At 50.8% G+C, this 27,803-nt stretch overlaps 10 protein-coding genes across 10 annotated transcripts; 4 read left to right on the top strand and 6 right to left on the bottom strand.

The window, feature by feature from the left end:
- Nucleotides 1–1,050: 1,050 nt before the first annotated feature.
- On the top strand, nt 1,051–5,056 carry N7473_003077 (M protein repeat protein; the record flags this gene model as incomplete). Its single annotated transcript, XM_057149017.1, has 3 exons — nt 1,051–4,641; nt 4,758–4,828; nt 4,909–5,056. The coding sequence occupies 3 exons, from the start codon at nt 1,051–1,053 to the stop codon at nt 5,054–5,056; spliced, it is 3,810 nt and encodes a 1,269-aa protein (XP_057012671.1).
- Nucleotides 5,057–5,638: 582 nt separating this feature from the next.
- Nucleotides 5,639–7,838, bottom strand: N7473_003076 (uncharacterized protein; the record flags this gene model as incomplete). The annotated part of the gene is made up of 8 exons (XM_057149016.1): nt 5,639–5,840; nt 5,926–6,178; nt 6,239–6,375; nt 6,463–6,731; nt 6,792–6,978; nt 7,055–7,130; nt 7,184–7,519; nt 7,583–7,838. 8 exons carry the CDS (start codon nt 7,836–7,838, stop codon nt 5,639–5,641), a joined length of 1,716 nt encoding a protein of 571 aa, XP_057012670.1.
- Nucleotides 7,839–8,791: 953 nt separating this feature from the next.
- On the bottom strand, nt 8,792–9,355 carry N7473_003075 (GFA family protein; the record flags this gene model as incomplete). The annotated part of the gene is made up of 4 exons (XM_057149015.1): nt 8,792–8,869; nt 8,930–9,040; nt 9,093–9,178; nt 9,250–9,355. The coding sequence occupies 4 exons, from the start codon at nt 9,353–9,355 to the stop codon at nt 8,792–8,794; spliced, it is 381 nt and encodes a 126-aa protein (XP_057012669.1).
- A 376-nt stretch (nt 9,356–9,731) lies between these two features.
- Nucleotides 9,732–10,475, bottom strand: N7473_003074 (uncharacterized protein; the record flags this gene model as incomplete). Its single annotated transcript, XM_057149014.1, has 1 exon — nt 9,732–10,475. One exon carries the CDS (start codon nt 10,473–10,475, stop codon nt 9,732–9,734), a length of 744 nt encoding a protein of 247 aa, XP_057012668.1.
- A 2,730-nt stretch (nt 10,476–13,205) lies between these two features.
- N7473_003073 (mitochondrial intermediate peptidase) lies at nt 13,206–15,590 on the bottom strand (the record flags this gene model as incomplete). The annotated part of the gene is made up of 1 exon (XM_057149013.1): nt 13,206–15,590. The coding sequence occupies one exon, from the start codon at nt 15,588–15,590 to the stop codon at nt 13,206–13,208; it is 2,385 nt and encodes a 794-aa protein (XP_057012667.1).
- Nucleotides 15,591–15,835: 245 nt separating this feature from the next.
- N7473_003072 (MICOS complex subunit MIC26/MIC27) lies at nt 15,836–16,741 on the top strand (the record flags this gene model as incomplete). The annotated part of the gene is made up of 3 exons (XM_057149012.1): nt 15,836–15,862; nt 15,942–16,031; nt 16,115–16,741. The coding sequence occupies 3 exons, from the start codon at nt 15,836–15,838 to the stop codon at nt 16,739–16,741; spliced, it is 744 nt and encodes a 247-aa protein (XP_057012666.1).
- Nucleotides 16,742–17,019: 278 nt separating this feature from the next.
- Nucleotides 17,020–18,249, bottom strand: N7473_003071 (uncharacterized protein; the record flags this gene model as incomplete). The annotated part of the gene is made up of 3 exons (XM_057149011.1): nt 17,020–17,865; nt 17,932–18,015; nt 18,076–18,249. The coding sequence occupies 3 exons, from the start codon at nt 18,247–18,249 to the stop codon at nt 17,020–17,022; spliced, it is 1,104 nt and encodes a 367-aa protein (XP_057012665.1).
- Nucleotides 18,250–18,437: 188 nt separating this feature from the next.
- Nucleotides 18,438–19,324, top strand: N7473_003070 (RNA methyltransferase; the record flags this gene model as incomplete). Its single annotated transcript, XM_057149010.1, has 4 exons — nt 18,438–18,514; nt 18,573–18,671; nt 18,732–19,024; nt 19,080–19,324. 4 exons carry the CDS (start codon nt 18,438–18,440, stop codon nt 19,322–19,324), a joined length of 714 nt encoding a protein of 237 aa, XP_057012664.1.
- Nucleotides 19,325–20,470: 1,146 nt separating this feature from the next.
- N7473_003069 (DUF3591 domain-containing protein) lies at nt 20,471–23,839 on the top strand (the record flags this gene model as incomplete). The annotated part of the gene is made up of 1 exon (XM_057149009.1): nt 20,471–23,839. One exon carries the CDS (start codon nt 20,471–20,473, stop codon nt 23,837–23,839), a length of 3,369 nt encoding a protein of 1,122 aa, XP_057012663.1.
- Nucleotides 23,840–24,580: 741 nt separating this feature from the next.
- N7473_003068 (serine/threonine-protein kinase) lies at nt 24,581–27,702 on the bottom strand (the record flags this gene model as incomplete). Its single annotated transcript, XM_057149008.1, has 4 exons — nt 24,581–25,354; nt 25,415–25,477; nt 25,532–27,393; nt 27,453–27,702. The coding sequence occupies 4 exons, from the start codon at nt 27,700–27,702 to the stop codon at nt 24,581–24,583; spliced, it is 2,949 nt and encodes a 982-aa protein (XP_057012662.1).
- Between the last annotated feature and the right edge of the window lie 101 nt (nt 27,703–27,803).

The following is a 27,803-nucleotide window of genomic DNA, read 5'->3' as shown; positions in this document are numbered from 1 at the left end:
TTGGTCAACAAAAAGGGGCCACGCGTGTCGCATCTCGTTCAGGGGCCCAGTATGGGGATCAGAACGCGTTAAGTAGTCTTTCGATATCAAGAATGATGATATTCCCAAGAACATTCTTCATAGTCGAGCTACATCAGCTGAAACTGAGGTTGAAAAGCCCAATATGGAATGATCGGCTAACTCGTTGGGCGCCACTTTTAGGATAGAAGGCTAAGACCCTATGCCCTTGAGAAAAGCAAGGGAAGCGCCATCATAGAAATGCCTCTACACGTGTATAAACGATTGAATGCCTGATCCTAACCAGAAGCCTAAAAAAGAACCTCTGCACGGTCCTCGGTCCCCCAAGGTGGTTAGTTAAGAGACCAAGCGCGAGCGCATGGAGCAACGACGATCCCCCCCCTCCTCCTTCATCGACACCGCTTTCACTTTTCCCGCTTTCTCCTTTTTCACCTCGAACGTACGTCGCCAACAAGCCCTACTTTGCGCAGTTCGAGCCTTTTGTATTTTGTTCTCCTCTGGCGGTCCCAATTTCTGGTCGATTGTCAGGATCGAACTGAGAATCGACCCTATTTATTCTCCCGTTGAACGAAGCCCCTGAAAGCTTCCAGATCAAATCTACACGAGTGAGTACCATGCTTGCCTATCGACCTCTGCTGTTGGGCATGCCGCTTTCTGAGCTTTTGGCTTGTCAAATGGGCATTTTTCATAATTGCATTTGACTGTGTTTCTTCATTTTGGAAGGGCAATGGCTGCTGGAGGACGGCGTCTTGATTTCGTGGTTGAACCGAGCTTCGGAGCTTGAGCTGCAATGCTTGACTACCCCGTATAGCTCTGAGATGCATGATCCCGGTCGCCATTTTGACTGGGGCCCAGATAATCCACTTCGTGATGATCATTACCAGGACTCGCTCTTAGCCTTTTCTTTCTAACAGCAAATGCTAATCAACTTCTTCCTGTCTAGGTCCCTGTGCTGTAGAGTTGACACCGCCCGTTTTTACGACTTCCCCGGCTTAATTCTACACCTTCTCTACAATATATCTATTGATCAATATGGCATCGACAGGAGAGCCTGCGCCAATTCACTCCGACGTGGATATCGAGGTGGCACCACCAGCGACCCCGATCCCCATGGACTCGACGGTGCTGTCGGGCAGCGAAGATATCGGCAAATCCAGCCCCGAGGCATCCAAGGAGAACACCCCCGCTTCCCCGGCCAAGTCCACCACCAGCACTGCGACGACGACTAAGCGCCCAGTCTCGAGCTCTACAACTGCGACCAAACGCCCTACCTCGTCCTCCGCCGCGTCCAAGACCCCAACTTCGACCACTCGGACGAGCACTACTTCGAGCACGTTGAACAAGCCCCCAACCCGGCCCACGACTGGCACCACTGCTACCCGCAGACCGCTGAGCACTTCTACTACTGCTTCTCATCGGTCTCGTCCGTCGATCAGCAGCTCTGCAGACGAGAAGCCTCGGTCCATTACCACCTCCGGAGATGAGAAGCGTGGTGTCTCGGGAACTGCCAAGCGCATGTCTATGGCCGGCACCTCCTCCACTCGGGCTCCATTGAAGTCATCCTCTACTCTCGACCGCCGATCCAGCGTCGCCGGCTCCGCATTGGAGAGAAAGCCCGTTCCTTCCACCACTTCTCGCACCGCCACTTCTACTTCCGCAAGCAAGCCCGTTGGTAAGCTGACTTCCTCGACCACATCTTCGACTCGGTCGATCCCTTCCACCACCCCAAGCCGGACCGCGACTCGCCCGACTTCTTCGACTACTGCCACACGGAGTGTGGCCTCATCAGCCACTGATCCGAAAAAGCGTTTGAGCACCGTAGGTGGCACCGTTGCCCGAAGCTCTGAGAGCGCTGAGAAGCTGCAGGCTCTGCAGACGAAGCTGTCAGAGAGTGAGGAGAACGTTGCCAGTCTCAAGGCCGAGCTCGAAACCGTCAATGAGAAGTTGAGCCAGCTTTCCATCGCGGGAGAAGAGACCACTAAAAATAGCGATGCTACTGAAGCTATTCGCGCAGAGCACGCTGCAGAGCTTGAGAAGCTGACTTCGGGTCATGCTGAGGCGCTTCAATCTCTACAGACACGCCTGGAGGAGGCTGAGGCTCAGCGCGCGGTTACTGAAGAGAAGTTCCAAAAAGACCTTGAGGAGGCTAAGCAATCCCCTGGCGCCGATGGTGCTGAGGAACTTGATACGCTATCCAAGCTGAATGAGAGCCTCAAGGCTCAGCTGGAGGAGCTTGAGAAGAACCTCGAAGACGACGTCGCAGAGCACAAGGCTGCCTCTGCCGCGTTTGAGGAGCAGATCACCACGCTCAAGGCCGACCTTGAATCCCAGAAGGCCTCTTTAGAAGAGGAAAAGGCCATGGCTATTGACAGTCTTCAGAGAGAGCTGCAAGGGCGCGACCAAGTGATGAATGAGCTCAAGGCTGCGCTTCAGAAGCTGTCCGATACCAAGGAGGAAGAGATCAACGCCGAGAAGGAGGCTGCGAAGGAGCTGCAGAGCCAGATTACCTCGCTCGAGGCCAAGCTTGCTGAGGCTGAATCCGCCACTCAACAGAGCTCGGAAGAGACCACTGCTTCTCTCGCGGAGAAGGAGAAGGAAATCACTGAGCTCAAGCAGGCTATCGAGACGCTCCAGGGAGAACTCGAGTCCTCGCGTGAGGGTGCTACCACCGAGCATGCTGTCCAGGTGAAGGACCTAGAATCCACGCATGAAGCCGCGATCGCTGCTTTGAAGGCTGAGCATGAAACCGCTTTGAGCTCCCAGTTGGCCTCCCATGCCGAAGAGCTCACTGTTGCCAAGGCTGCTGCCGAATCAACTGGCTCCAAGCACTCTCAACAGCTTCAGGAGCTTCGCGATTCGCTCGAGGCTGCTAAGTCGGCCGCTCAGGAAGAACAGGCCCGTGCAGTCTCTGAATTAAAGACAGCCCATGATACTGAGCTGAAGGCACTTCAGGAGAAGCTTGAAGCTTCTGAGAAGGCCCTCGAGGAAACCCGCCATGCCTTGGAGGAGGGCAAGGCCGCTGCTCAGGAGGATGCCGTCCATGAGATTGACGATCTCCACCACAAGGTTGAAACCCTGGAGACCCAGCTGGCGACCACCACCAGTGAGATCAAGGCCCTGCAGCAGGATATGCAAAGCAAGCAGGCCGAGGCTGAGGAGCTGTACCACAACCTGAAGAACCTCGAGAGCGAGGCCAAGTCCAAGGAAGTTAAGCAGGAAACGCTGCTGAAGGAGCAGGAGACTAAGCTGAAGGACTTGGAGGAAAAGGCTGCGGAGGCTACCCGCCTCCTGGAGGAGCACAAGTCATTGACTGCTGCCACTTCTGACAGGCATTCAGAGAATATTGAGACCTTGAAGGCCGAACACGCTGCCGAGCTTGAACGCATTCAACTGGAAGCTTCAGGATCTCACAGCAGCGCATTGAGCGAAATCCAGCAGAAGCATGATGAGTTGTTTGCCAAGAACCGCGATCTTGAGTCAAGCCACGCTTCCCAGGTTGAGTCTCTGCAGGCTGAGCTGAAGTCCACCCTGGAACGCCACTCTGCAGAGATCGCTTCTCACACTGAATCTCGGGAGCTGCAACTCTCTGAGCTGCAGAACCAGTCAGAACAGACCAAGGCTAAGCTCCAGGCTGAACTCAAGGCTTTGCAAGCCTCCAGCTTGGCTGACAAGGAAACTCACGCCAAGGAACTCGCTGAGCTCCAGAAGGGTTTCGAGGAGACCAAGTCTAAGTTCCAAGCTGAGCTTGAGGCTTCCCAGGCTTCCAAGGCCGCCGATGCCGATGCCGAGCATGGAAAGGCCATTGAGGAACTCCTGACTCTTCAGGAGGCAAAGATCTCCGGTCTCAGGGAGCAGCTTGAATCATCAAACAAGGCCAAGCTCAAGGAACTTCAGAAGTCCCACGATCTTGTCCTTGCTAACGTCAACGAGCAACTCGCCATGGCCAATGCTGCCGCCCAGGATACCTCGGCTCTTGACAGCTTGAAGGTTACCATCGCCGAGCTTGAGCACAAGCTGGCTAATGCCGTGGAGGCCCACGCCGCAGTTCAGGAATCAGCTGCCAGCACTTCCCGGGAGCTACAGGAGAAGCACACCTCGGAGCTTTCTCGCATCCAAGCTGAGCACGCAGCTCTCTCTGACAAGCACCAGGCCGCCGTCGCCCAGGTGGAGGAGCTTCAAAGGTCGGCCACTGCCGCGGCCAGTGGTAGCCAGTCTCAGTTGGAGTCTATTCAGAAGGAACTCGCTCTGGCCCAGCAGGAGATTGCTTCTCTGAAGGAAAAGCACACTGCCACCTGCCAGGAGCTGGAGGAGACTCGGGTTTATAATAAGACCATGGAAGAAAAGCTCGCCGCTGGTGAACAAGACTTCCACGACCAGATCGACAAGAACATGCAACTTCTTAACCAACTCGGTGAGGTTGACAACAACATTTCTGCCAGCCGCAAGCGCGTACGCGAGCTCGAGGCTGAGCTGGCCGCTCTGAAGTCCGACAACGACAAGAGCGTCACTTCCGGTCTGGAGGCAAGCCAATGGGCATCGGCAGATGAGGGCAGTGATGGAGCTGTAGGGAAAGGTCCAGCCGCAGCGGAAGGTGAGGACCTTGGTTCATCCATTGAGGGAACGGTGGGAAATCCCCGTTTGGAGTCCTACTCCTCAGATTTGCCTGATTTTCATCCATTTACTTGAAGATGAGGCCAAACAATGTTAAGTACAAAAAAACTAATTATATTCATCCGTAGATGGCAAGCATTCAGGAACAGCTTAAGCACATCCGCTCCGCGAACGATGAGTGGTACGATGAGCACCGCAGGTTAGTTCCCCCCGTGGCAGTCGCGCTATTGAATCACCCCCTTACGTTCCGGAGAATGTCCGCTAATGAATGCTATGCAGGCTTATCGGTGAACTGGCCCAATTCTCTCGCCGCGCTACGCCCAATCCTCCCAGCACATCATCGACCCCTCACCCCGAAACCTCAGCATCAGCCCACGAGTCAGAAAATAGCCGCGGTAGACTTGAAGAAGTCCCCGCGGCTCGGTAGTGACATGTGTTTGGGTGGGCTTGGCATCATTTCAGTGTGCCGCCCCTTTCGTCCAGTGTTTGGGGTTGTCGCATGATATTTCCTTTGTTGGATCCTGTTTCACTCGTTTCGTGTCGTGTTGTTGTTGCTTCGTGTCGCTGTATGTAATAGGACCCAGGATACCCTCCCTGCTCTTGCTTCTTGTTGGCTTGCCGGGTTTTTCTGGCTTATTTATGTTTAATACGTTTATATTGTTTAATGCCTTTTTGGTCCACCGTCTATCGGATCGGGGATCGGTGAATACATCTGAGTCTTCTTCTCTTAGTAGTAAAACAAGGTCAATAGGAGCGGGTGAAGAAGTTTGGAAGCTTCACTTGATCCCCGCCAATATGTATTCTTTTTTTCCTAGAGGATATTTCGGAAGGGCCGAGGCCCCGGAAAAATCGAAAGTCCAATGGTCTGTTCTGACTCTGCATTCAAAATCTGTTTTGCTGTGCTGTTGAAACACCTCATTCATGAACACTACCTATGGATTGTGGAAATATTCGGAACAGTCATTCAAAATCTCCTCTCAGCTTCCCCACGATATGGAACCAATACCCCTTAGTGCGCTACCCGATTCCGGAGGTGACCAGCAGCATCATGTTGCTCATCCCAAGCGACCAAATCAGCCTTCGGCACCCTGACAATCTTATGCGTAACAGCTCCATCATCGTACTTGACAATAGTTTGTCTATGCTCGTACCCCCTCCAGCGAGGAATCAAATTAATCCAGAAGTAATAGTAGATAACACAGAGGGACAACCTAGAAACCAAATAATCAGCGGCCGAAAAAGAAAAAGAAAAGATAAACCAGACAGAATTGATGGGAGGATGAGGGGATCACTTACAACCCAATGCTAACCGCCAAGTACGTTCCATACCAGAAACTGACATCGCCGCCATTTGCGCCTCCGGTAGGAGGATACCATGGCGCAATAAGCATATAGGTATTCGCCAAAAGAGCAAATCCGATGGCGACGCCCCATGCTTTGAATTCTGGGGGTGGTAGGCCCAGGGCCTTACGACGGTGTCGGAGGAGCAACAAGCCGATGGCGATTAGGAAGTTGAAGATGTTAGATGGGTAGACGGCGAGGTCGACGACTGTTTGGTTGTGAGTGTTAGACAGTCTTCCAAAAGGTGGGTTATGGCAAGATCACGAACCGAAATTAAAGGCATCTCCAGCTGGTGGGCCGATGATCATGATAACTGTAAGTGCCCATTGTAGAGTGTAAGGACCAAGCGGGGTCCCGAAGGGCTTCGTCGATGTCCAGAACTTGGGCCATGGAAGAAGGCCTTGTCTAGAGGAAGAGGAATAGTCAGATCATCGTGTACTAGAGTGGCATGGAGAGAACCAATGACGGGGAATAGACGAGCTGGCAACTAACCTTCCTGTTTCTCGGAGCATACGAGAGTTAGCTACCATCACTGCGATCAAGTTTCCGAAGGCACTGATGACAATAAGGACACTCAGAGCACGAGCAGCCTTGGTTGTACCAAATACTCTCTGGAAGAAAATACTCGCTGCGATCTGCTTGGAAGCCAGGATCTCTTCCCTCGATGCCGCAGAGAAATAAGCGACGTTGACCAGGATATATAGGATGGCAACGATGATAAGGGACAGGGGAGCACTCCAGCGAAGCTTTTTCACGGGGTTCTATTTTGTACCTGTTAGTATCACAGCCAAAAAGGCTTCAGAAAAAGGGTTGATTCAAACCTTTATCTCATTTGCAACACTAAAGGCATTTTGGTAGCCGGCGTAGGAGAAGATCAGCTTGATCACGGCGTTTGTGGCACCGTAGGCACTAGCGCCTTCTGTGCCTCTCCATGGATCTCGCCAATTTGCCATAGGGTCTGCCACTCTTGTATGACCACCCAGAACGACCAGTCCGGCGATTGAAATCCTAGGCGGACAAGAAAATATCAGCACGGTTGATTCAATCATTACTGTGTTCATTTGAGGGGATGGGGACAGCGTACATCACTAAGGTCAAAATTTTGACGATACCAAACCAAACAACAAACCTCAACGACCATTTGGTATTGGAGCCAACCACTGTTTCTCTCTTAGCGCGTTAACTCTCCATGGACCCCGGAATCATCACTAACCAATGAATGCAAGCGTGTAGGCCGCAACGGCAACTCCCTTCAACTGCCAAGGCGTATATGATATTCCCCCGATAGCGAAGACATACTGTGCGAAAACGATCGCGTTGCTGCTAGCAAAAGAGAATATAACATGCTTCATTGCGAAGACCGTCGGAAACAGGTACTTCGGCTTTAGGTATGCTTGCTCCAAGTAGACAACCTCGGATCCTGATCTGCTGGGAAAGTAGGCCGTGTACTCGAGGTATAAAGTCTGACTACACTGGGCAATCAAGTATCCAATAAACCAGTAGACCATAGTGAGCCCTACTGATCCAACTCCCTTGAGGATTGTAGCCGCTTGGGTCTGAATTAGTATACGAAGAAGCCAAGGAAATGGAAGACAGGGTCAGGTCCACTCACGCGTTGAGAAAATACCAGTTCCGACCATTTGATTGATATTCAAACAGAATCCCACTAGGACATCAACCGAGTATCCCAGAGGCGAGGCTGTCTCCACAGGTGCACCGCTCGCATCTTGATATGTCACTGTCGAAGAGTTCAAGCCTTCAGCGGCCGTGTATTCTGTGCTTCCCTCTCGAATGACATATTCGTCCGACCCTGAAGCGGACTGAGCCACCGTACGGGCTGTCTTCTCCTTGTCGTCCCAAGAAGTCATCTTTATGGCAGGGACACACAGTGAGGTGTGTGATAAGCGGACCCTTGCCAGAAGATACTCTGGAGATAGTTTCCAGACAAAATCAAGATACAGCAGAAAACTGCGGAATGCTTGTGGATTTCGCATTGAGGTCGGATTTTCCAAGTCTATATATACTTATTCTCCTCCTTTATGGATGCGACGTCGAATTAGTTGATGTTTCTTGCTTCATCGGCAGTTTTAAGCACGTCATATGGGGTAGGGACTGGGCAACAACCCACGTTTCTCGCGCTACAACTCGAATATATGCGCTAAACCTCTTGACGTCCCCATGCGATAGGTCGATAAGGACAGATGCCATGCATCACGACATCTGTTTCCACAGTTTAACCATGACAGCTGGGCCAAGGTACGCAAGTCCCGTATCGGATAGTGGGTGGAGCTTACTTGGACTTCAGGCCGGGCCGGAACATAAACAAACATCCAAGCTTGAGGATTTGATCAATCAAGTAGGATGTTTTGAAATTCAATGCATAATATGAACCTTTGCACTCGAAACCTTTATTGTTTCTTCATCAGGTCCGTATCAGTTTTCATGGGGTACTCTTTCAGACCTTCTCGTTGTGGCCCCAGACCCCTCAATTCGTCATCCCGACCAGAAGCATGCTCATAAGCTAACAACAACGATGCAACAAAAAGTACTTTCGCTGGTTACTTAGGTTCGTGGCGTCTGCAGAAACCTCCCTTTCGTGAATGCAAGGTGACAGCGTACCTGCTCATTCGGTTTTAGTGGCTACTTAGTGTCGGCAAAGCCGTCCAGATCTGCCGATCGGTTTAGCTGTCTATAAAACAACGTCTTAACCGTTAGGCAGAGCAAAACCATCAAGATAGTTTTCCCATGAAGGCTTGTTCATTCTGTATACTTTCTGTCTCATTTCAAATATGCCGTCCTCGGATTTCGGCCTAGAATTCTTCTAGATCTTTGTTTCACCTCTTCCATCATGCTCGTGGATCTTCAGGGTCTTGAGGTCGACGCCGGACAAAGTTCGGACCTATCATGAATCAATTAGCAGTCTGGTCAAGAATTCGTACTGGGGATCAAGAAGCCATACGTTGACAGCCATAATGTGTCGCTTCTCCGGTATCTCAGCTTTACCGTAGACACTGGTACCACAGTTGGTGCAAAAGTAATGTGGGACGTTCTTGGACGCAAAGCGGTATTCCTACATATATCATAAGTGAACTGTCTTAAGTATCTTGATTTGTGAGGCATACCTTGACTGCATCGTCGGCGTGGTGGAAAGTGACATCAGCCGTCTTGGGATAAATCATCAAGTAACCGTTGACGTGGCAGATTGAGCCTACGAGGAGATGGTTCTATTAGTCTTTGAGGAAATACCAGAAGCCATTTGCATTATTGATTATTCCTTACAGTTGCATTGCATCACCGTCTGCTCCGATATAGGTGGTGATATCTTCACCGTGAACTTAACTTGTCCACAGTGGCAGCTACCGTCATAGCTTTGCGAGTTCTCCATGTTGTCTGATGACTTGAACTGAGCTGACTGCTAGCAAGAAGGATACTGATGTTTGAGGCCAGATCCAGAGATTTTGCGGGGTCGTCAGGTTATAAGTCCGTTGTGGCGGGCAATTCCTCGTATTTGCTGAGTCAATGACTGGTCCAGATGTTGAGGTTCATTCAACAAACAACCCTTACTGGTCCAGACTGATCCCAACGAAACGCACTCGCTGCCCATTAAGCCATGTTCAAATCTCAAAATGGTTGTGCCTTAAATATTTAAATCAATTATCCTTCATCATCCTTCTTTATTTGATTTTGATTGTGGGGATGTTTCTGAATATTTGATGAATTGAATTAAATATATCTGCGTGGGCAGCTATCGTCGAAATCATTCACTCCATGTCACATCTCTGTCCTCGCAACGGCTGCACCTTCAGAAACAATGTCCGGAAAGGTCCCAAAAGCTTTTGTTGTCTGGCCCTCTTCCTTTCTCGAGTTTCGCGTTGCATATCTTTATGAACGGATGGGGTCAAGATTAAAGACGGTGGTTGGAGACAAGGTGTAAAAGGTGAATCGGGCTTGAAGTCCTCATCCTCATCTAGACCTCTCTTGGTCGCATCTTTGGTGCGTTGTATCGTTTCTTGAGGGTGACATGTGGTTCGTGTCGACTCATTCCCCGCCATCCTTGCTGCCAACGGGAATAATGTTGGAGTAGACGGTTCATCTCGTTCGAAGGGCATTGCTTCGCCAGACATTGGCTGTGATTCTGGCATAGGATCCGTTTTCAAGTCTCCCATCTGCTCTATCTCTTCCTTGCAGTCGTCCATACCCATGGTCATGTCGAATACCCTCTTTGGGCTCACTGGACCCGAAAATATGAAATCTTCGCAAAATGCAGCATAGGAGTGGCGCACGCGCAATTCTCGTTCCCTCTCGAGGTTTCGCTTTGGAATGGGCTCCTCGAGGATTACATCAATCCTTTCGAAAGGTCTCCTGTGTTCCTTGATGAAAGAGGCGGTGCTTGATTCTGTGTTGGTTTTGTCGGCAATAGGGCCGTCTGCTTCTGCATTGATAGCGTTATCGAGCTGCTTGAGATTCTGCTCGCTAAGCTGATTGCCCCGAATGGGGTCGGTCATGGATGTACGTGACATTCTCTTTGAGACCCATCGTGTCAATTGAGTCACTGTCTTTTTTCGACGAAGTTGGCGAGGGGGTGCATGAATGGATTGAAAGGCCGTAGAGAAAGAGGTAGTGGTGGTGGAATTTATGGACGCATTGTCGCTGGCAAGAGGTAATTTAGGCATATTGCACGATTTTTTTTTCAATGGAGATACAGTGATAAGGACGGCGGAAGAATTGGGTAGATGGAAGGGAAGATAAGTCATGCCCTTCCTGTGGATAACAAAGGATAAGACGAATTCTTAGTTGTTGCTTTAATGCCAGGCATCCGACATACTTGACCCAAGTCAGTTGAGACCGCAACAGATTCAAGCCCAGTTTCTAGAACAAAGCAAGAAAATACCCACATTATTATAGTGCGCTGGTTGCGGCCAAGGGTGTTCATGCACGCCAACGCCAACCTCACGTTCCTCTCTCAGGGTCCGGGAAAAACAGCGGGGCCTAAGAGAAAGATATAGGCGCGATACTGAGACACTCCGAATTTCAAGATGCGACCCTACGTCAATAGCCAGTAGGCAACTGTGCTTTACCTAGGCGATCACAAGCTTCACGAGCACTCCCCTCTTTACCGTTTTGATTCCTTGGGGAGTACCACTGCAGCAAGCCACCTGCATGATCTGACTAGGGCGTGCAGCGCATTCAATTATTGCCGTCATCCAACTTCCCCAAAGAGAAGAGCGCTGACAATATAACACAAGCCATACGTTAGCAAAGGCTGTTACAAAATTTCAAATTAAAATGTAAATTTGCCTCAAATTCTGAGCAACTACGATGTAGGGAAATAGCAGTTCAGCTGGAGACAACTTTATGATTGGATCGCGAGGCTGCAGATGGTCTTATCGCGTAGTGAGACATTTCACCAGGTGCAGCTGATCGGTACCATGCTACACTAGGGTTGGAACCACGAGCGGTTTTTGCCATGATTCATAGTACCCCGCTGGTTTTGTAACTTCATTGTCCCTTTAAATCAGTAAAGTATTGATTACTCTATATTTTATGCTGTTAATCGGTTCGATTTGAGATACGCCTAGAGTACTGTAGATCTTGAAAAGGCCCGTGGGTTCTGAGACCCGCTGATCCCGTTCGACCTGGAGACAAGCCTACGACTATAAATAACTACAGTAGATATGTTATCGTAGATTGGCAATGGCCACTGCACTTATCTGACTTTGACTTCTCGATTGCAGTGGGAGCTGAGGGCCTCTAGTTATCCTGTTTATGTGTAATGTCGTAAGTTCAGCACCGTGATAGGTGCGTTTGCCGTGCATTATTGTCACAGCCTAAGGAGGGGTATAGTTGGCTCATCAAACCCAACACCTCCAAGAGTAGTCTTGCTTTGTGGTCGGTGAAGCAACGCAGGACCTCCTATGCAGCGACAAGTGTTTAGGCCAGCATACCCTTACACTCTAGACATGTTGGGTAGGCAAACCACCACAGCTTCGCTGGCGTACCTGCTAAAGACTCCTGCAGCGTCATCCTTGTATTCAAGTCACGTGCCACTGGATAAGACATATGACCTTAGCTCCCAGGCTTTCCCTTGAAGCCCAAGGAGCGAGCATTCTTCACCTTCAGAGAAGATAAAGTGTCCTCCAAGACAGCCTCTTCTATGACATCTAACCTAGAGCTCAAGTCCTACTTTGAAGATAAAGACTTTAGAGCCGAAGGCAAACCTGAGCCAAACAGGCGCTCCCAGACTTTGATCTACCGTCTACAAGACAAGAAATGGTGGATCAGAATAAGCCTTCAGGGTGCAGTTTCTTCCTTCACTCAAAATCCCCAGCCAGACCAACCCCAATCAAAGCGCGAGCGACGAAATGAGCTCCAAGAACTTGGAACATTTCAAGGGCGTGACAGGGATAGTTCAGCCAGCAGGCGTTGCAGTATTCGCCAATCCGTACGCGACCTCCACAAAAGGTAATCAACAGATGGTTATCAGTGGTTTTCTGTTGAAATACTACAGTGGTGGCTCTTTGCAACAAGTCTTGAAAGAAGATCGTGTCAAGAAATTCCGTTGGGAGCGATGGGCTGTTCAAATTGGAACTGCTTTAATACTATTCACCATGCGAAGAAAACTCATATGGACTTGAAGCCGTCAAATATTGTTTTAGACGAGGATGACAATGCCGTTCTCATTGATATCAGCGGCATCGGGGGAGTGACGCATGAATGGTGTGCTCCAGAGATACCCGATGAGATATCACCATTTGATCTTCCATTTTAAACACGTCAACTTAACGATATTTGGGCCTACGGAAAGGTTCTGGGAGAAATTGCGTCAAAAGTCGAGGACGGTTCCTTTGCGTCGACACTAAAGATGGTTTCAGATCGTTTAACCCAAGATGCTTGTACCCGAGGGACTCTATGTGAAGCAATATCTCAATCAAAGATGTGCTGTCACATTGATTGATTACAACACGTCGAGCGTATTTGACATATCTGTATGAGACAACAGGGTGTATACCTGGTGTGTTAGCTCCAGTTGAGAGGAACTGAAAATTTGAGTATTAAAGAAGAATAAGATGATCTACAACGGTGAATTAAACTACTTAGGGTTAATCTGACCCACCCACGGGATTTCAGGTACTCCGCAGAGGTGGCTGCAGCCGGAATCCGGTCAAATGCATTCTCTCAAAAATGGTTTAGACATATATAGGATATCATTATAAGATTACAGATGCATCAATACATCAACCGGAAACCCCGTCTCTCCCGAGACCCCAGCGGCCAACCTCACGCATGGCTTCGTCACGGCCTTCGACCAATCGGCCGTTGGCATTGGACGGGTTATCTTCACCCAACACACCCGCAACGCACTGCCAGCCTGTGCGGCCACCTCCCCAGCGGAGAACTTCGTTTTTATATCGTTCACCTGCGGTGCGATCGACAGCGGCCTTTCCAGAAAGGAAGACATCCTGCCAAATCTTGTTGGCAATCGCCCGATCAAAGATGTAGCTGTAGTAGGTAGCGCCATAGCCGTACAAATGGCCGAAGAAGCCTTGCCAGGAAGTCCGTGGCCGGACATCATCAGGGTCTGGCAGGCTGGAATACTGATTGAACACCTTGTGGTAGATGTCTGTAGTATCGATTCCATTGGCTGCCTGGTCGCAAGGGATAGAGTGGTAAGCCTGGTCGACTAGGGCCATGAGGATCTGCGCCTCGTTCTCGACGGCTCCATAGATGGATCCATGGGCATTACGGTCTTGCTCCATGCTACACATCATGCTCTCGGACAGGGGTTCGTTGGTCTTCCAGTGTCGTGCGTATAGCGCGAGGACTTCTGGTGCGGTAGCAAAGCTCTCCATCAGCACGGAAGGAAGCTCGGCAAAGTCAGTTGAGCATCGAGTGCCGGAAATCGACTGGAGGGGAGTCTGTCCCAGAATCGAATGGACAGCGTGACCCATCTCGTGAAACAATGTGCGTACGCTTTGCTCGCTCAACAGTGTCGGTCGACCAGAACCATTCGTGACAGGCTCCTGGAAATCGCACACGAGAGCAATGGTGGGCAATTGGCGCAGAGTGTTTGTCTGCGGGTCAACCGCGGTGGCCATACCGTCATTGGGGTGAACGGACTGGTCCATTGAGGCGCATTCCGCAACCTCATCAGCCAATATCTCACGCGAACAGCGGAGGGTAAAATGAGCAGGGTTGGGGTGTTTGCCTGGTCGCGAGAACAGATCACAGTAGACAACTGCGATATGCTGCTCAGCCTCGTTGACCACATCCAAACGGCGAACATCCGGATGCCAGGTCTCACCAGAGGCTGTCTCCTGGGGTACCAATCGGACACCATAAAGGCGATCAAAGAGTCGAGAAAGACCTTGCATGACTGTACCCAAGGAGAAGAACTCGGGCACGGCACTCAACTCACGCGAGCGACGGGCTTGCGAATACTCCATCACACGTTTGTGTACATAATAAGCATGGTCCCATGGCTGCAGCGAGCTGCCCTTCATTTGCTGCAACTGGGACAGCTCTTCACTGACAAGTCCTCGGTTGCTCGAGATCAGTGACGTCAGGAAGTTGGAGACTGCTTCGGGTGTCTTGGCCATCTTATCGCTCAGGGTCATATCAGCGAAGCTGTTGAAGCCTGAAAGCTGTGCCAGCTCTGATCTCTTCATCAAAAGCTTCTCCAAGCGGTGGATTTGGCGGGAGCTAGACGTTCGTGTCGCGAGATATACATCCTTTCGAACAGACTCATCTCGTACAGACCGTAGCACAAGCCGAGGAACTATTCCTGCGGTTGGCACTGGAGCTTTATTATTCCACTTCTTAATCCGCTGGACCATCAATGGGTCCAGTCCTTGGAGGCTATTCGCATTGAAGACCACCTGAGACTTGGATGGCTCTGCGCCACCAAAGAACTCGGAGCCGACCTGGCTGATATCGTTGGACAGATTCACAAATCTCTGCCTTTCGCTCGGCGGCATGTGAATGGCCGAGTTTGTAAAATCCTTCATAAGAATCTGTGCCACGATTGTCTCCGCCTCGGTCCAGTGTGAAGTCACGTCGGGATTCGCGATAGCCTTGCTCAACTGATCATGAAGACCTGTGGTTGTGTTCAGAACATTCATGTATTCGAACATAAGCGCGTACGCCTGCGTCGCTGCTTCTTGGATCCGAGGGTCGGAATGAATTGTTCGAATGAAGTCGGAAAGGTCGATCACACGACACAGAAGGTCGCTCAGCCGATCGAGATTCCGTGCCAACCCCCGGTATTCGTCCAAAGTAGACGCTTGCAAGACCTTCGCCACGATCGCCTGGCATTTCTGCAGCGATACATTGGCGAATGTCCGGAAGCCATCTGGACTTGTCAAGTATTGGTTCTGAACCAACCCTGCCCGCTTGGACACTGCACTGCGCTTGTACGAGAACTCCTTCCAGAACTGTTGCGAGTCAAACACACGACGTAGAGTCTCGTCATCGACATTCTTCCTCGGCGCGCTATTATCTGCTGGGACGTAATCGGCGTGTAGTCTGGGGGCTTGCGAAGCGGCGCTCTCGAAGGCTCGTGATTGCTGTCGGGAAAGACATTTGCGGCACGTCCACGACCGGCGCCCGAGAGGGCGGAGCATGGTAGGAGCTGTATACTTAGTTGAAGCGAAAGTATGAAAATAGAAAGTCCACCAATGCACCAAAAAAACCACAAGAAACCTGGAGCTGGGAATGCGGAGTTGAGAGAGAAGGGGACACGGGCAATGACGGGGGAGAAATCCTGGGTTCCGCCGAGCCGAAGAATTCCCGTTCTTGGCTCCAACCCGACTTTGCTTCACCCTCACCCATCCAAACCCTCTGCTTCATCACCCCCACACCCCCCAGGATGTCATTCCGGCCGATGTTGAAGCAGGTATGTTCGATCGCCGATAGCTGAATCCGGGTCTTCCTGGTGCAATTGACTGCTCAATGGCGTGCTGACTCGATGATAGCGGGCTGTGGCTCCAATCGCAGCCACCCTCCTCGCAGGAGGCCTGGCCTTGTACCCCAAGCAGACTGCTTTCGCCGAGGAGCCTCGCGAGGTGAGATGATCCGAACATACTCGTCTTCGATATGTACACTTGAGAGAAGCTCTTTCTGACTTGCGACGACTCGCCGAATATAGCGCAAACCCATCTACGATGACTTCCCATCCGACATCCCGGAACTCTCCAAGCCCGCAGCTCCGGCTCCCAAGGCGATTTCTCTGCCCATATCTCAATCCACCTCTTCCTCGCCTACCCCTACAGACATCCTGACCGCTCAGATCCGGCAAGCCCGCCTTTTCCTCTACTCCCACTCCCTGGCCGCAGAGAACGGCTTCAACGACTTCCTGTCCCGGGCTCTGCACATCGAGAACGCGTTCACCAACACCATTGCATCGCTGGCTCCTTCTCCCGAGTCCGGTGAGCGCCTGACTCCCGGCGGTATCTACGTTATCGTGTCTGCCATGGCCGGCTCCATCGTGTCACGCAACCGCGGTATCTTCCTCCGCACTCTGTCCCCTCTTACTTTCGGTACCGTCGCTGCCTTCACTCTCCTGCCCGTGACGATGAAGAACGTCTCAGATCTTACATGGGAGTATGAGAAGAAGTTCCCCGTCATTGCGGAGAACCACCTTGCGGCCCGCGAGCGCGCGGAGCACATCTGGTATACCGGCATTGCGCACAGTGGTATGGCCCGCCAGATGATGGAGGACAAGATTGGTGAGACCCGGAAGAAGCTTGAGGAGTTGGTGAGCAAGGGTCACTAGAATTTTATATTCCTGGCTTGATTCCGGTCACCATTGGGTGGTCGGGGAGGAGTTTCGTCTTTTGCATATGTACGCTTAGAACTCGTAGATCCGATGATATAATCCGGACGTCCCCTTTGTTTGACAAAAAAATATCCATCGGTTCAAATTTATGTGTTTCAACCTTATACGTGCCACGATTTTGATAATTGGGTCAGGTTGGAATAACTAACTTAGCTGGTATAATGGTTAAATTCATGTAGCCTTTATCAAATCCAGCTCCGATTGACATTGTATCATTATTCTTCCTGCGCTGGCCCTGGTTCTCCCTCCACAGCTTCCACATTAGCTATTGCCTCGGCTGCTGCAGGAGCTGGACTGCCGGAATGGGAGGGCGAGGTCCCAACTCTAGGCGGAGGTGGTGGAGGAGGCAGAGGAGTCCCCTTCCGTGAAGGCGCAAAGTCCTCTTCCCGACTCTTCTGCTCGCCTTCGGCAAAGTAATCATCAAACGCTCTGCTAGGCGAGACCCCCGGACGTGTCTTTGCACTCCGCCGGCTTGCGGGTGATGCTCCGCTCGGAGGTGAAATTACTCTTGTTTGAGACGCAAGAGGAGGGGGTGATACCATGTTTGCTGGGACTAGGTAGTTTGCAGAGGATTCGGTTACTGCGGGGATGCCATTGTGGCTTGGGACTGCTGCGGGATATCCATCTTCGCGCGTTTCAAAGACAACCTCGCCAGGTCCTTCCACTTCCTCGCCCAACCCAATTGGTAGACGATGTAGAGCGCCGTAGCCCAGCTCGGCTCCAAGGGCGCCTTCACCGCCCCATCCTCTTGTGGGAACGAGCTCGACCTCCCGTACGACGTCGAATTCACTGTTGTATACCCACAAAACGAGGGTGCGGTTAAGATGGTCCTCTACCAGCTCCCCGAGCGCAGACTCCCCACGTAATGTCCCGCTCGGCGTGCCGATGATATAGTCTGAATGTGGCAGTAGTCCCGCACGATAGGCAGGGCTCAGCGGCGATGGGATCCCAAGGACATGCCAGATGTGTTGTGTAGAAGAAAGGGGGGCAAGTTGTAGAGCAAGGCCAAGGGAGGGGCTCGTTGCTGGTACGGGGACTGTGACGGTATGCGTTCTTTGGCCCTGCGCAGAACAAAACAAAGATTAAATGATATTTCCATGATCATACATCGGATAGGTTCAAAGTACCTTGGCACTCCATATTTCCAACGTCAAGCTAGAGCCGGCGCAATTGCGCACTTCCGTCGCAAAGAGGTTTGGGTCTGGATCTTCCTGCGAGTAGGTATCAGCGCCACATGAACGTTTCCTATCAGGGATGTGGGGTCAGCAAACAATAGGATGGCCATTAATTCCCACGATAAAGTCAAACCACGGTTCCAAGGGCAGCTCGGTATCCTTGTTGCGGAGTACTTGGAAGCCATAGGCGTTGTCGCTGGGGCCATTCCGAGACTGCTGGACAGGCTCGCCGTCCAGCCGCCCAATAAATCGATTAAGCGCACCAAACATCAGGAAGCGATTGAATCTCTCGAGGGGTTTGGCCTGTTCAGGACGTGCGATCTCGAGATCATACTCGGGGAAGCTATGCGGGCCTGCGAGCTGGCCGGATGTCGATGCAAACAGGGCAAACAAATTTGCTTTATCAGTTGCTTCGTTATCGAAGACTTGCGATTTATATCTCCACCGGACTTTGCGACATGGCGGATGAGGACGTCGCACCATCAGAGGTGCATCATTACAAAAGTACTGAGGAAGTCCCCTGGGATATTCAAAAGTATGTTCCCTTGAGTATTTTGCTTGAGTGGACACACCAGCGTTGACTCATCACTTAGTTATTGGGCTCAACGGTACCGCATTTTCTCCAAGTATGACGATGGGGTATGGTTGACGGATGATGCTTGGTTTGGAGTCACTCCTGAACCTGTGGCCAAGTATGTGTGCCCCTTGACATGTCTTTTTGGTCATTGCAGTGAGACTTACACAGTGAACAGCAAAATAGCAGCCCATCTTGCTGAGAACGCTCCAGCTGGGCGCTGTATCTTGGTGGATTGCTTTGCCGGCGCCGGAGGCAATACCATCGCTTTCGCAAAGACAGGCAAATGGAAGCGCGTCTATGCGATCGAGAAGGACCCCGCTACTCTCCAATGCGCCAAACACAATGCCAAGATCTACGGCGTTGAGAATCAAGTCACCTGGTTTGAAGGCGACTGCTTTGAGATCCTGAAGAAACAGCTAAAGGATTTAGCCCCATACAGTGTGATCTTTGCAAGCCCTCCTTGGGGTGGTAAGTTTCAACAATCCTTTCTTGTCATTGAAGTGGCTAACACAATGAGCGATAGGGCCCGGATATCGTTCAGATCAGGTATTCAACCTGCGGACCATGGAGCCGTACTCGCTCGAGACACTCTACAAGGAGTATTCGCTCTTTACCCCCCACATCGCTCTGTATCTGCCCCGGACGTCAGATGTCAGGCAGCTGGCGAAGTTTGTGCCCGAGGGTCGCAAGGCCGAGGTGATGCACTATTGTATGGATGGGCACAGCAAAGCGTTGTGTATCTTCTATGGAGAAGTTAATGGACAATAAGAGGCCGGTCCTTCTCTTACCTTATGTCTTAACTCTAATGAAAACCATTATGACTTGAAACGATCGATATGTTCACGTCGACTCTAGCTGCATTGAGTGTATCAAGCTCATTGCCTAATTAGGTTAGTGCATTTTGAGACTCATGGAGGTCGCTCCCCATAACTCTCAAGAGATCAATTCGATATAAGTAGGCAGAAAATCGTACTCGCTCCTTTTCAATTGGTAATTGTGATCTTGTCGGATAGCTTTACACGTAGCTTTTTCATGTTTGTTGGCAGACAGTCTACTGGCAGAATCCGACTCGGCAAGATTGGCCTTCAGCGAGGCAGTTCATCTCCACAGCTCTTACATTTCTTCGTCCTTGGTATTCGACTGTTTCCGAAGCGCAGCCAAGGTTCTTTTATATTCCGTGCTTCACCTAGGACAAGGCACGTCTCTCTGGCGTGTTGGACTTGGCCATTCCATGAAAGCCGAGTTTAGTCAAGTCAAAGTACTGACGGACATCTTGAAAGTGGGCGCTCTCCATTAACCACATGAATGATCTGTAACAAGTAATCATTACACAGAATCGTGGACACCTGTTTTTTTTGCTGTTGGGGTGTTTCTTTTCATATAGTATAGTTAGTAGAGAGGGTACTGTGAAGGTGGCAATGGTCACTGTAGTCACATGTAAGCTGCTTAGTAGCGGTGTCTATACTGACAACGGGAAAACATTCTGCGAGTCTTGCCATTATAAGATACTGGGCCTAGGACATTGGACAGATATGCCAAAGTTAGTGAGAGAAAGTCAAAGATTCAAATACCCAAAAACCTTCAAGAGAGAATTAAAGTGGAGCGGGGAACGAGGGAGCTACAGTTACTTGGCACCGCACTAAGCCTCTTTGGGCACTCACCACATCCCTTCCTCTCGTTTTGATCGCGCCTCCGAGGCAACAGACAACTTTCATCACTTTCGCTTGGCGGGATAGCCAACTCGATGCGCGCGACTTTGCTCTTGCCTTGTTGCCTGCCCGCTCGACTTACGCTTTCGCTAACGTCTTGCGCCAGTCTCTGGCAACCTCACTCGCTCGTCTAACCGGATCTTCGAGTCCTCACCGTCCTTTGCCTTTGCTCCATCCCAACGCTTTCCTCATCACCGATCACAAAATGCCTCACGCTACTCAGAACCAGGCCCAGGAGGCCCCGGAAGATGCGGAGTTTGACAATGTTATGCGCCAACTCAACAATTATGAAGGCGGACCGCAGTTTGACTTCATGAACCGAGATTTGGATGTTGGAGAGAAGGCGGATGACGCGGTCGACTACGAAGACTTTGAAGATGATGAGCTTCCTGAGGAAGAAGAACCGGAGGCACTGCGGCGACCCGCTGAGAACGACGCGCATGATGATCTTTTCGCGGACATGGGAGGTGATGATGCTGGGCTTTTTGGACCAAGTGACGACATCTTTGGAGGCACCGGCGAAGGCGAACAGACACAGGACGACAATCTCGATGATTTGTTTGGTGAAGGGCCCTTTTCACCTCCTCTTGCTGGCCAGGTGGATGATACTCGGGACCTCTTTGAAGATGAAGAGCCAGCGTTGTCAACACAGCCCGTCGAGCTACCACCGATCCCGCCTGTGAAGGAGACTTCAGATCAGCCTATGGTCGAGGATGTGGATGAAGATGATATTCTTGACGATGCTAGTGTCCTCTCCGAGGAAATGGATGAGGCGACTCTGCGAGCGTGGAAGCTCCAACAACAGTTGTTCGCGATGTCCGGGAGGACAGGGCCCGACCATCTACCAGCGCCACCCGAGAATCACGAGGAGCTCCTACACTCCCTGTTCCCCAGCTTCGACCGCAACACTCTCCCCCGTTGGCTAGAGATTATCCCACACAAGAAGGCGTACTACCTCGGAAAACAGCCCCTCAAAGTCCCCAAGCCCGTTCTCCCCACAAAAGTCAACATCGAACTAGCCCCCGACCAGGAGCGCGTGTTCAGAACCGGCCAGTCGAACAAACGTGGTCTGGACCAGGAAGCGCTGGGCATTGTGGTTATTACCGAAGCTGCCCAGGAAGAGGCGGAGGAGGATGAGGACAACGAAGACTTTGACATGGGTGAGGCCGATGCGGATGAGATACTCCCTGGAGGATTCACCATGCAGGATCTCCGGACCATCTGCGTTGATTGGGAGGTCAAAGATGAGATCTCCTCGACCACAGAGGAAACGCCTGCTATTTTGAATGCTACAGCCCCGCATGACTCGACCGACCTATTCGACGACGAGGTAGACTGGCTGATGGAAGAAAATCCGCCAGTTAAGAAGCGCAAAACCGGCCCAACACCCATCGACGTTATTGCCTTGTCCCACCTTGATATTCCGCTCCTAGATGAGCCTGAACAGGCGGTTTCGCAGATCGCCAAAAGGGTCACTATCGACATGAACGACCCGAACATTCTTGTGGAAGAATTGAGACCAGACGCGGTACTTCCCAAACCGAAACAAACTGGTCCCCGGAATAGGGAGGATGTGGACACAAATCTTACCCGCAAACTTACTTCCCGATACAACATCTCGAATGACCAAGCATACGACATGCTCAAGCAAAACCACCAGAACAAGATTCGGAGTACTCTTGGAAACGTCACGCTGGAGCATGCCATGCCAGCCTTGCGCTTGCAGTGGCCCTACTACAAGACTGAGTTGCAAAAGGCGGAAGCCCGATCCTTCCACAGGCCGGCTTTGAATTTCCGTACCGGTCAGACATCCTGGTTTAAGAACCCAGCGCATGTCAAACGCAAGCACCTCAAGGGCAAGGACGCCAAATCACTATTTGATTCAACCAAATCACTTTCACTGGCAGACAATTCCAGTGTGCTCCTAGTGGAATATTCAGAGGAGGTTCCCATGGTGCTCTCCAACTTCGGCATGTGCAACCGATTCATCAACTACTACCGAAGGAAGAACCCCGAAGATCCTACTCGCCCGAAGGCAGAAATTGGCGAAACGGCCGTCTTGCTGCCGCAGGATAAAAGTCCTTTCTCTATCTTCGGGCATGTTGACCCGGGTGAGATTGTCCCGGCAATCTCCAACTCAATGTACAGGGCGCCATTGTTCCCGCACACAGCCAAGTCGACCGATTTCCTGGTTATTCGCAGTACGACTGGCTCGATGGGGATGAGCTATTACATCCGCAACATTGAGAACTTTTACATCGCGGGACAGCAGTTCCCATCTGTTGATATTCCCGGCCCTCATTCGCGCAAAGTCACCACCGTCGCTAAGAATCGAATGAAGATGCTTGTCTACCGACTCCTTAAGAAGAGTTCTGACGAGCGACTCGCAATCTCTGATGTCACGGCCCATATTCCCGGCACCACCGATATGCAGAATCGTCAGAAAGTCAAAGATTTCTTGCAACATGACAAGGATACCAAATATTGGAAACCTTTGGATCCAGTCCTCCCTGACCAAGACACCATCCGGTCGTGGGTTCAGCCAGAGGATGTTTGTCTGCTAGAATCTATGCAGGTTGGCCAGCAACATCTTCACGACACCGGTTTTGGCAACGACGCCGAGAATGGCAATGAGAATGATGAAGACGAGGAAGGTGAGAGCTTCGAGCAGCTGATGGCTCCTTGGAAGGCGTCTCGCAACTTCTTGCTGGCTTCGCAAGGCAAAGCCATGTTGAAGCTTCATGGCGAAGGTGATCCCACTGGTCGTGGCGAAGGTTTCAGTTTCATCAAAACCTCGATGAAAGGTGGCTTCAAGGCCATCGGCGAAAGTGTTGAAGACAAACTGGATGCACAACGGCTTAAGGAGCTAGGTGGACACAGTTATAATGTCGCACGTCAACAAAAATCATACGAAACCTCAATCCGCCGAATCTGGGACGCCCAAAAGGCAAGTCTGTCGTCCACTATCGAGCACTCAGACGACGAGAGCGATGTCGATCAAGGGGAGATTGAAGAATTCAACAAGCCTACCCCACGATCAGAAGCTCCAACCCCTGCACCCACTCGTCGATACGATGATGAAACAACCAGTCAGTTCAGTCGGATGAGTTTCACAAGTCAAAAAGGCAAAGTCCTCCGCATCACCCGCCAATTCAAGGCCCCCAACGGAGAGATCCTGGAAAAAGAACAACTTGTCTGGGACCCGCGTGTCATCAGACAATACATCCAGCACCGCCACCGCTCCGAAGCTCTCACCACCAAGTTGGAATCTCTGCAACCAACCGGTGATCCCGAGGTGGATGCTCGTAACCGCAAGCTGATCGAGGCCGAGCTAAGCCGTCTCAACCGTAACAAGGAACGTCGCTTCGCTCGCGAGAAGCAAAAGGGCATCTCTCGTGCCGGCGAATCACCTGCGGATGGCAAACCCGCCGGAACGCAACGCAAGTGCGCCAACTGTGGCCAGGTCGGACACATCAAGACGAACAAGAAGCTTTGCCCCCTGCTGAACGGTACGATGAAGCCGGAGGACCGGGTAACAGACTCAGCATTCTCCATGAGTGCGCCGATCCTCTAAACAGCTCTCTCAAACAAACAAGCAAACACAAAAAAAGTCATATCTCCATCTCGTCAAATCCCCCGCTCTGATGGCATCTTTTCAATATGATACCCACGCCATGATTGCACAAACATCGGGACTCTCCTGTTCCATGTCTTATCGGCTTTTCTCCCTGACGTCCTTCAGACTAGAGAGAAAATGCTCCGTACGTTGGTTTGTTGAAACCCCCTTTTTTTAATACGTTCGCCAGCATGGTCTGGTCGTGGTATGTACTTAGTACATACGATGCCCTTTTCTGTTCCTTGTACATCACATTATATATCAGACAAATCAATTACAATCAACAGTATGGAGTGATTCCTCTTCAATATTTCCTGTCTTTATTTGCAAGAATGAGGGCGTATACAGGAGGGCTCTGAATCTAGAGTTACGTGCGCGGTCTAAGATTCTCTACGCATTGAAATGTCAGAGGCGATGCACATCTTCGAGGCAATTTCTAGTCAATTACTGTGGGACCGTACAGTAATCACGCAATTCAGGGAAAAGGAAACTTGTTTTCATTATAAGAATATCAAGGAATGAATAAGCAGGCTCCCGGGCGCAGCTTCGCTCCAGTATACTGCGAGTCCTGTGGAGGAAAGAAAGGTTTGAGGTATGAATAGGCTGACCAATCAAGAAAGATAGCAACCTCGTGACAAAAAGAAAGTAAACAAGACCTCTCCACAAACACAAAACTCAACGAATTCCAATCCAACGCTTTCATAGGGCATAGAGATCTGCGAGCGCTCCCCTGACGAATGGCTGTCGTCCTCGTTCACTCCTCAAGGCCATGGCTGGCCTTTTCGGTCGTCGGTATGTATATCCCAAGAAGGCACCTTTCTTCCGAATCTCCAAGGCTGTCTTGCCTGCTTTTCTATCCCGCAGGATCTTGTCTCGAGGCCGTTTTCTTTCCTTTTGCTTCTCGGGGTTCTGCTTGGGCGCACTAGGCGTAACAGCTTCAATGGGTGTGGCTGGGAAAATGGCGTCTCCTCCTGGCACCGGCCGCTTGATGAGTGGAGGATCAGGGGAAGGCGAGGCCACATTATCGGCGGATGCAGCTTGAGGCTTTGTGCTGGCGTTTTCATCGGACTCTTTTTCTGTGTCGCTGTCCTCCAGATTCTCCAGATTCTCAATGTCCTTCCAGTCATCGAAGTAATGAGTGTCCTCCCAGTCTTTGACTCTAGGGATATATGGGGGAACCGTTATATGGAGATCATTCCACCGGATACCTCTGAAAAATGGGTGGACTTTGATCTCAGCTGCGTCATCGGGGTACACCCAGTAGCTCGTGACATCTTTGTATTGAGGATCCATGGAGTACAGGTAGTGAGTGGAGGCAGGGCGACCAGCCAACATGTTATTCGCGCGATATTTTGGCGAGGACAGTCGGTATTCGCGCTCCTGAATGAGGCTTCTAATGAGGTCAATAGCTTCCAGTGATACTGATTTGTCCGTTGAACTCTCTCTCGGAAATTGCAAATACTGCGAGTGTTGCTAGAGAGAAGCATGTGTTAACATGGGTTCGAATAAAAGAGATTTCGTTGGGTTACTTGCAAGAATCATGATCTTGGTATCATGGCGAGTTTCACAGGCAAAGGGGGTGAAGCCATATAGACACTGGAAAGGAGAAGTTAGACATGTTTTTTAGTAGAGGTAGTAAGCTTGGCTAACCTCGTAGAGAATTACGCCCAAACTCCACCAGTCGCATCTTCCATCGTACATCTCCCCCCGAATGACCTCTGGTGCCATATATTGACTCGTTCCCACAACACTCTTTGCAAATCGCCGTCGCTCTTTCCTGTTCCGCCATGCGAGAAGACCCGTTTGAGGCACCCGATACCCTTTTGCGTTGTGATCAAGGTTTGGGTCTTTTTCCGCTTCTGCGGCTTGGACCTGATCCTCTGCATCCCCTGTGATGGCAATTCCAAGTTTCTCTAAGAGAGAATAGCGGTGGTTGTTGTAGTATGCCTGGTCATGAGACCAATGTCCGTCGAAAGCCAATCCAAAGTCGGAGATCTTTAGGTGTCCGGACGCTGATATGAGAAAGTTGTCTGGCTTGATATCACGATGGATCCAAGAAAGCCGATGAGCTTCCTCAATGCACAGAACCATTTCAGCAATGTAGAACTGTGTCCAGTCTTCACGTAGAGTAATCTTCCGAATCAAAAGCCCGAGGAAGTCCCCGCCGACCATGTAGTCCATGACGAGGTATAAATAGTTGTCATCTTGGAAACTGGATATCAATGGAACAACCCAACGAGACTTTTCAGACGCAACGAGAAAGTCTCTTTCTGCTCGAATGTGACCCTCCTGGCAATTGCGGACCATGTGGGATTTCTTGATTGCTTTCATTGCATAAACTTCCTTCTTTTCGCCTGCCATGATCCTGCGTTTGCTATGTCTAGCTCCATCCATGGCCGATCTTAATGCTTCAAGATGTGGTCTCATTGCGCTGGAAATATTGGGATCGTGTGCTTGGCTCCCATGAGTGTCCTTGGCAAGTTGCTCCGGGTTTTTCTCACGCACCAAACGCACCACCCCAAAGCTTCCTCTGCCCAGAACTGTGATAACTTCGTATCCAGCAATTGAGGCTGCTTGGTTGATACGCGGGGTTCTCATGCGGGTCTTCAAATTTCGAAATTGCCGCAGATACTCATTCTCCTGTTGGGCCCAGTTGCGTCGCGTAGCTTCCTGCTCTTCGGATCCAAGGTGAAATGCAGAGATGTGCTGCTCCAGCTCATACTGGCGATGAACGCGCGGGTCTATATTTTCAAAAATGGAGTTGAAGTAGAGCTCAAGATAGACCTTGGCGACAGTGGCAGCTTCCACTGTAAGGATCGATGGAGCGGTGGTAGTCGACTTGCCACTTGATGTCGAACTTGGCCTTGAAATAGAGTTTGAGACAGCGGACGATTCTCTCGCTTCGCCTTTATGTTTCTCCAATGAAGAAGGAGATGGCTCTGCGGAGGTCACCGGAGTCCAAGGTTTTGAACACCCAATGGGGGAATCACTACCGCTTGGAGGTGTTGAAGGATCCGAGCTGTCATCATTGGCTCCATCCCCTTGTCTGTAGGAATTACTTCTCGAGATCGGAAAGTCCGAGAAAATGGCACTAGGTCTGGGGCGGAAGTGAGTGCGATGTACCACCGTTGGGTGTCCGAATGTTAACGAGAGTTTTTGAGAAACGCGGTCCACCAATCTCGAGTTTGACGGAGCTTGGGATTCGGGGGGAATGCTGTCATGAACGTCGTCTCCTTCAACGCGATTTTGTTGGGTATTCTCCTCTTGAATTTGGCCGTCAATCTTACGATCCGGGGGTTGGTCATTGGCCAGATCCTGTGAGGAATTGTCTGGGACTTCCAGCTGTGTGTTGCCAGATGTGTTATTGATGAGGGGTTTGGTCTCGAGGAAGCAACTGCTTGTCATATAAATCGGAGTGAATTGGTCAGCGCGTGGAGCTGATGGGATATGCCGATCGCCATCAGGGCTTGGAGCATCGTCGCCTGATCTTGTGTTGATGCTTGTCTTGTTGCCTGTGATTCTGCAGTCAGCATCATAGACTGAGAGGAAATGAGGGTGTATAAGGACACACTATTCGAAGAAGTCCCCAGCCCAAGTAACAATAAGAACTTCGAGCCGCTTCGTGTGACTCGGAGTCGGAATCGAGCTCTGCTGCCTCCACTATCTAAGTTTGGGGACACGGGAGATACAGGACTGTCGGATACTGCTGAATCGGCTGGAGATGGGTATGGTTTGCTGCGAAGGGGAGTGACTCTTTTCTGATTCCAAAGGTTGAACACGCTTCGTCGGCGTGGTATACTCGTTCCGTAAGAGACTGTCATTTTGTAGGATGCTGGATATACTTCGCCCCGCGGAGATCAAGGAACGATCCTCTCCGTCGATGGCGGCGGATTTGACATGCGTGCGACATGCACGCTGGCTG

This window comes from Penicillium subrubescens, assembly GCF_028828155.1.
Source record: "Penicillium subrubescens strain IBT 31985 chromosome Unknown utg000002l_segment0_segment0, whole genome shotgun sequence".
In the NCBI taxonomy this organism is placed as follows: Eukaryota; Fungi; Ascomycota; class Eurotiomycetes; order Eurotiales; family Aspergillaceae; genus Penicillium; species Penicillium subrubescens.
Note: the sequence above shows the minus strand (reverse complement) of the source record. Positions and strands in the feature narration are given on the sequence as shown.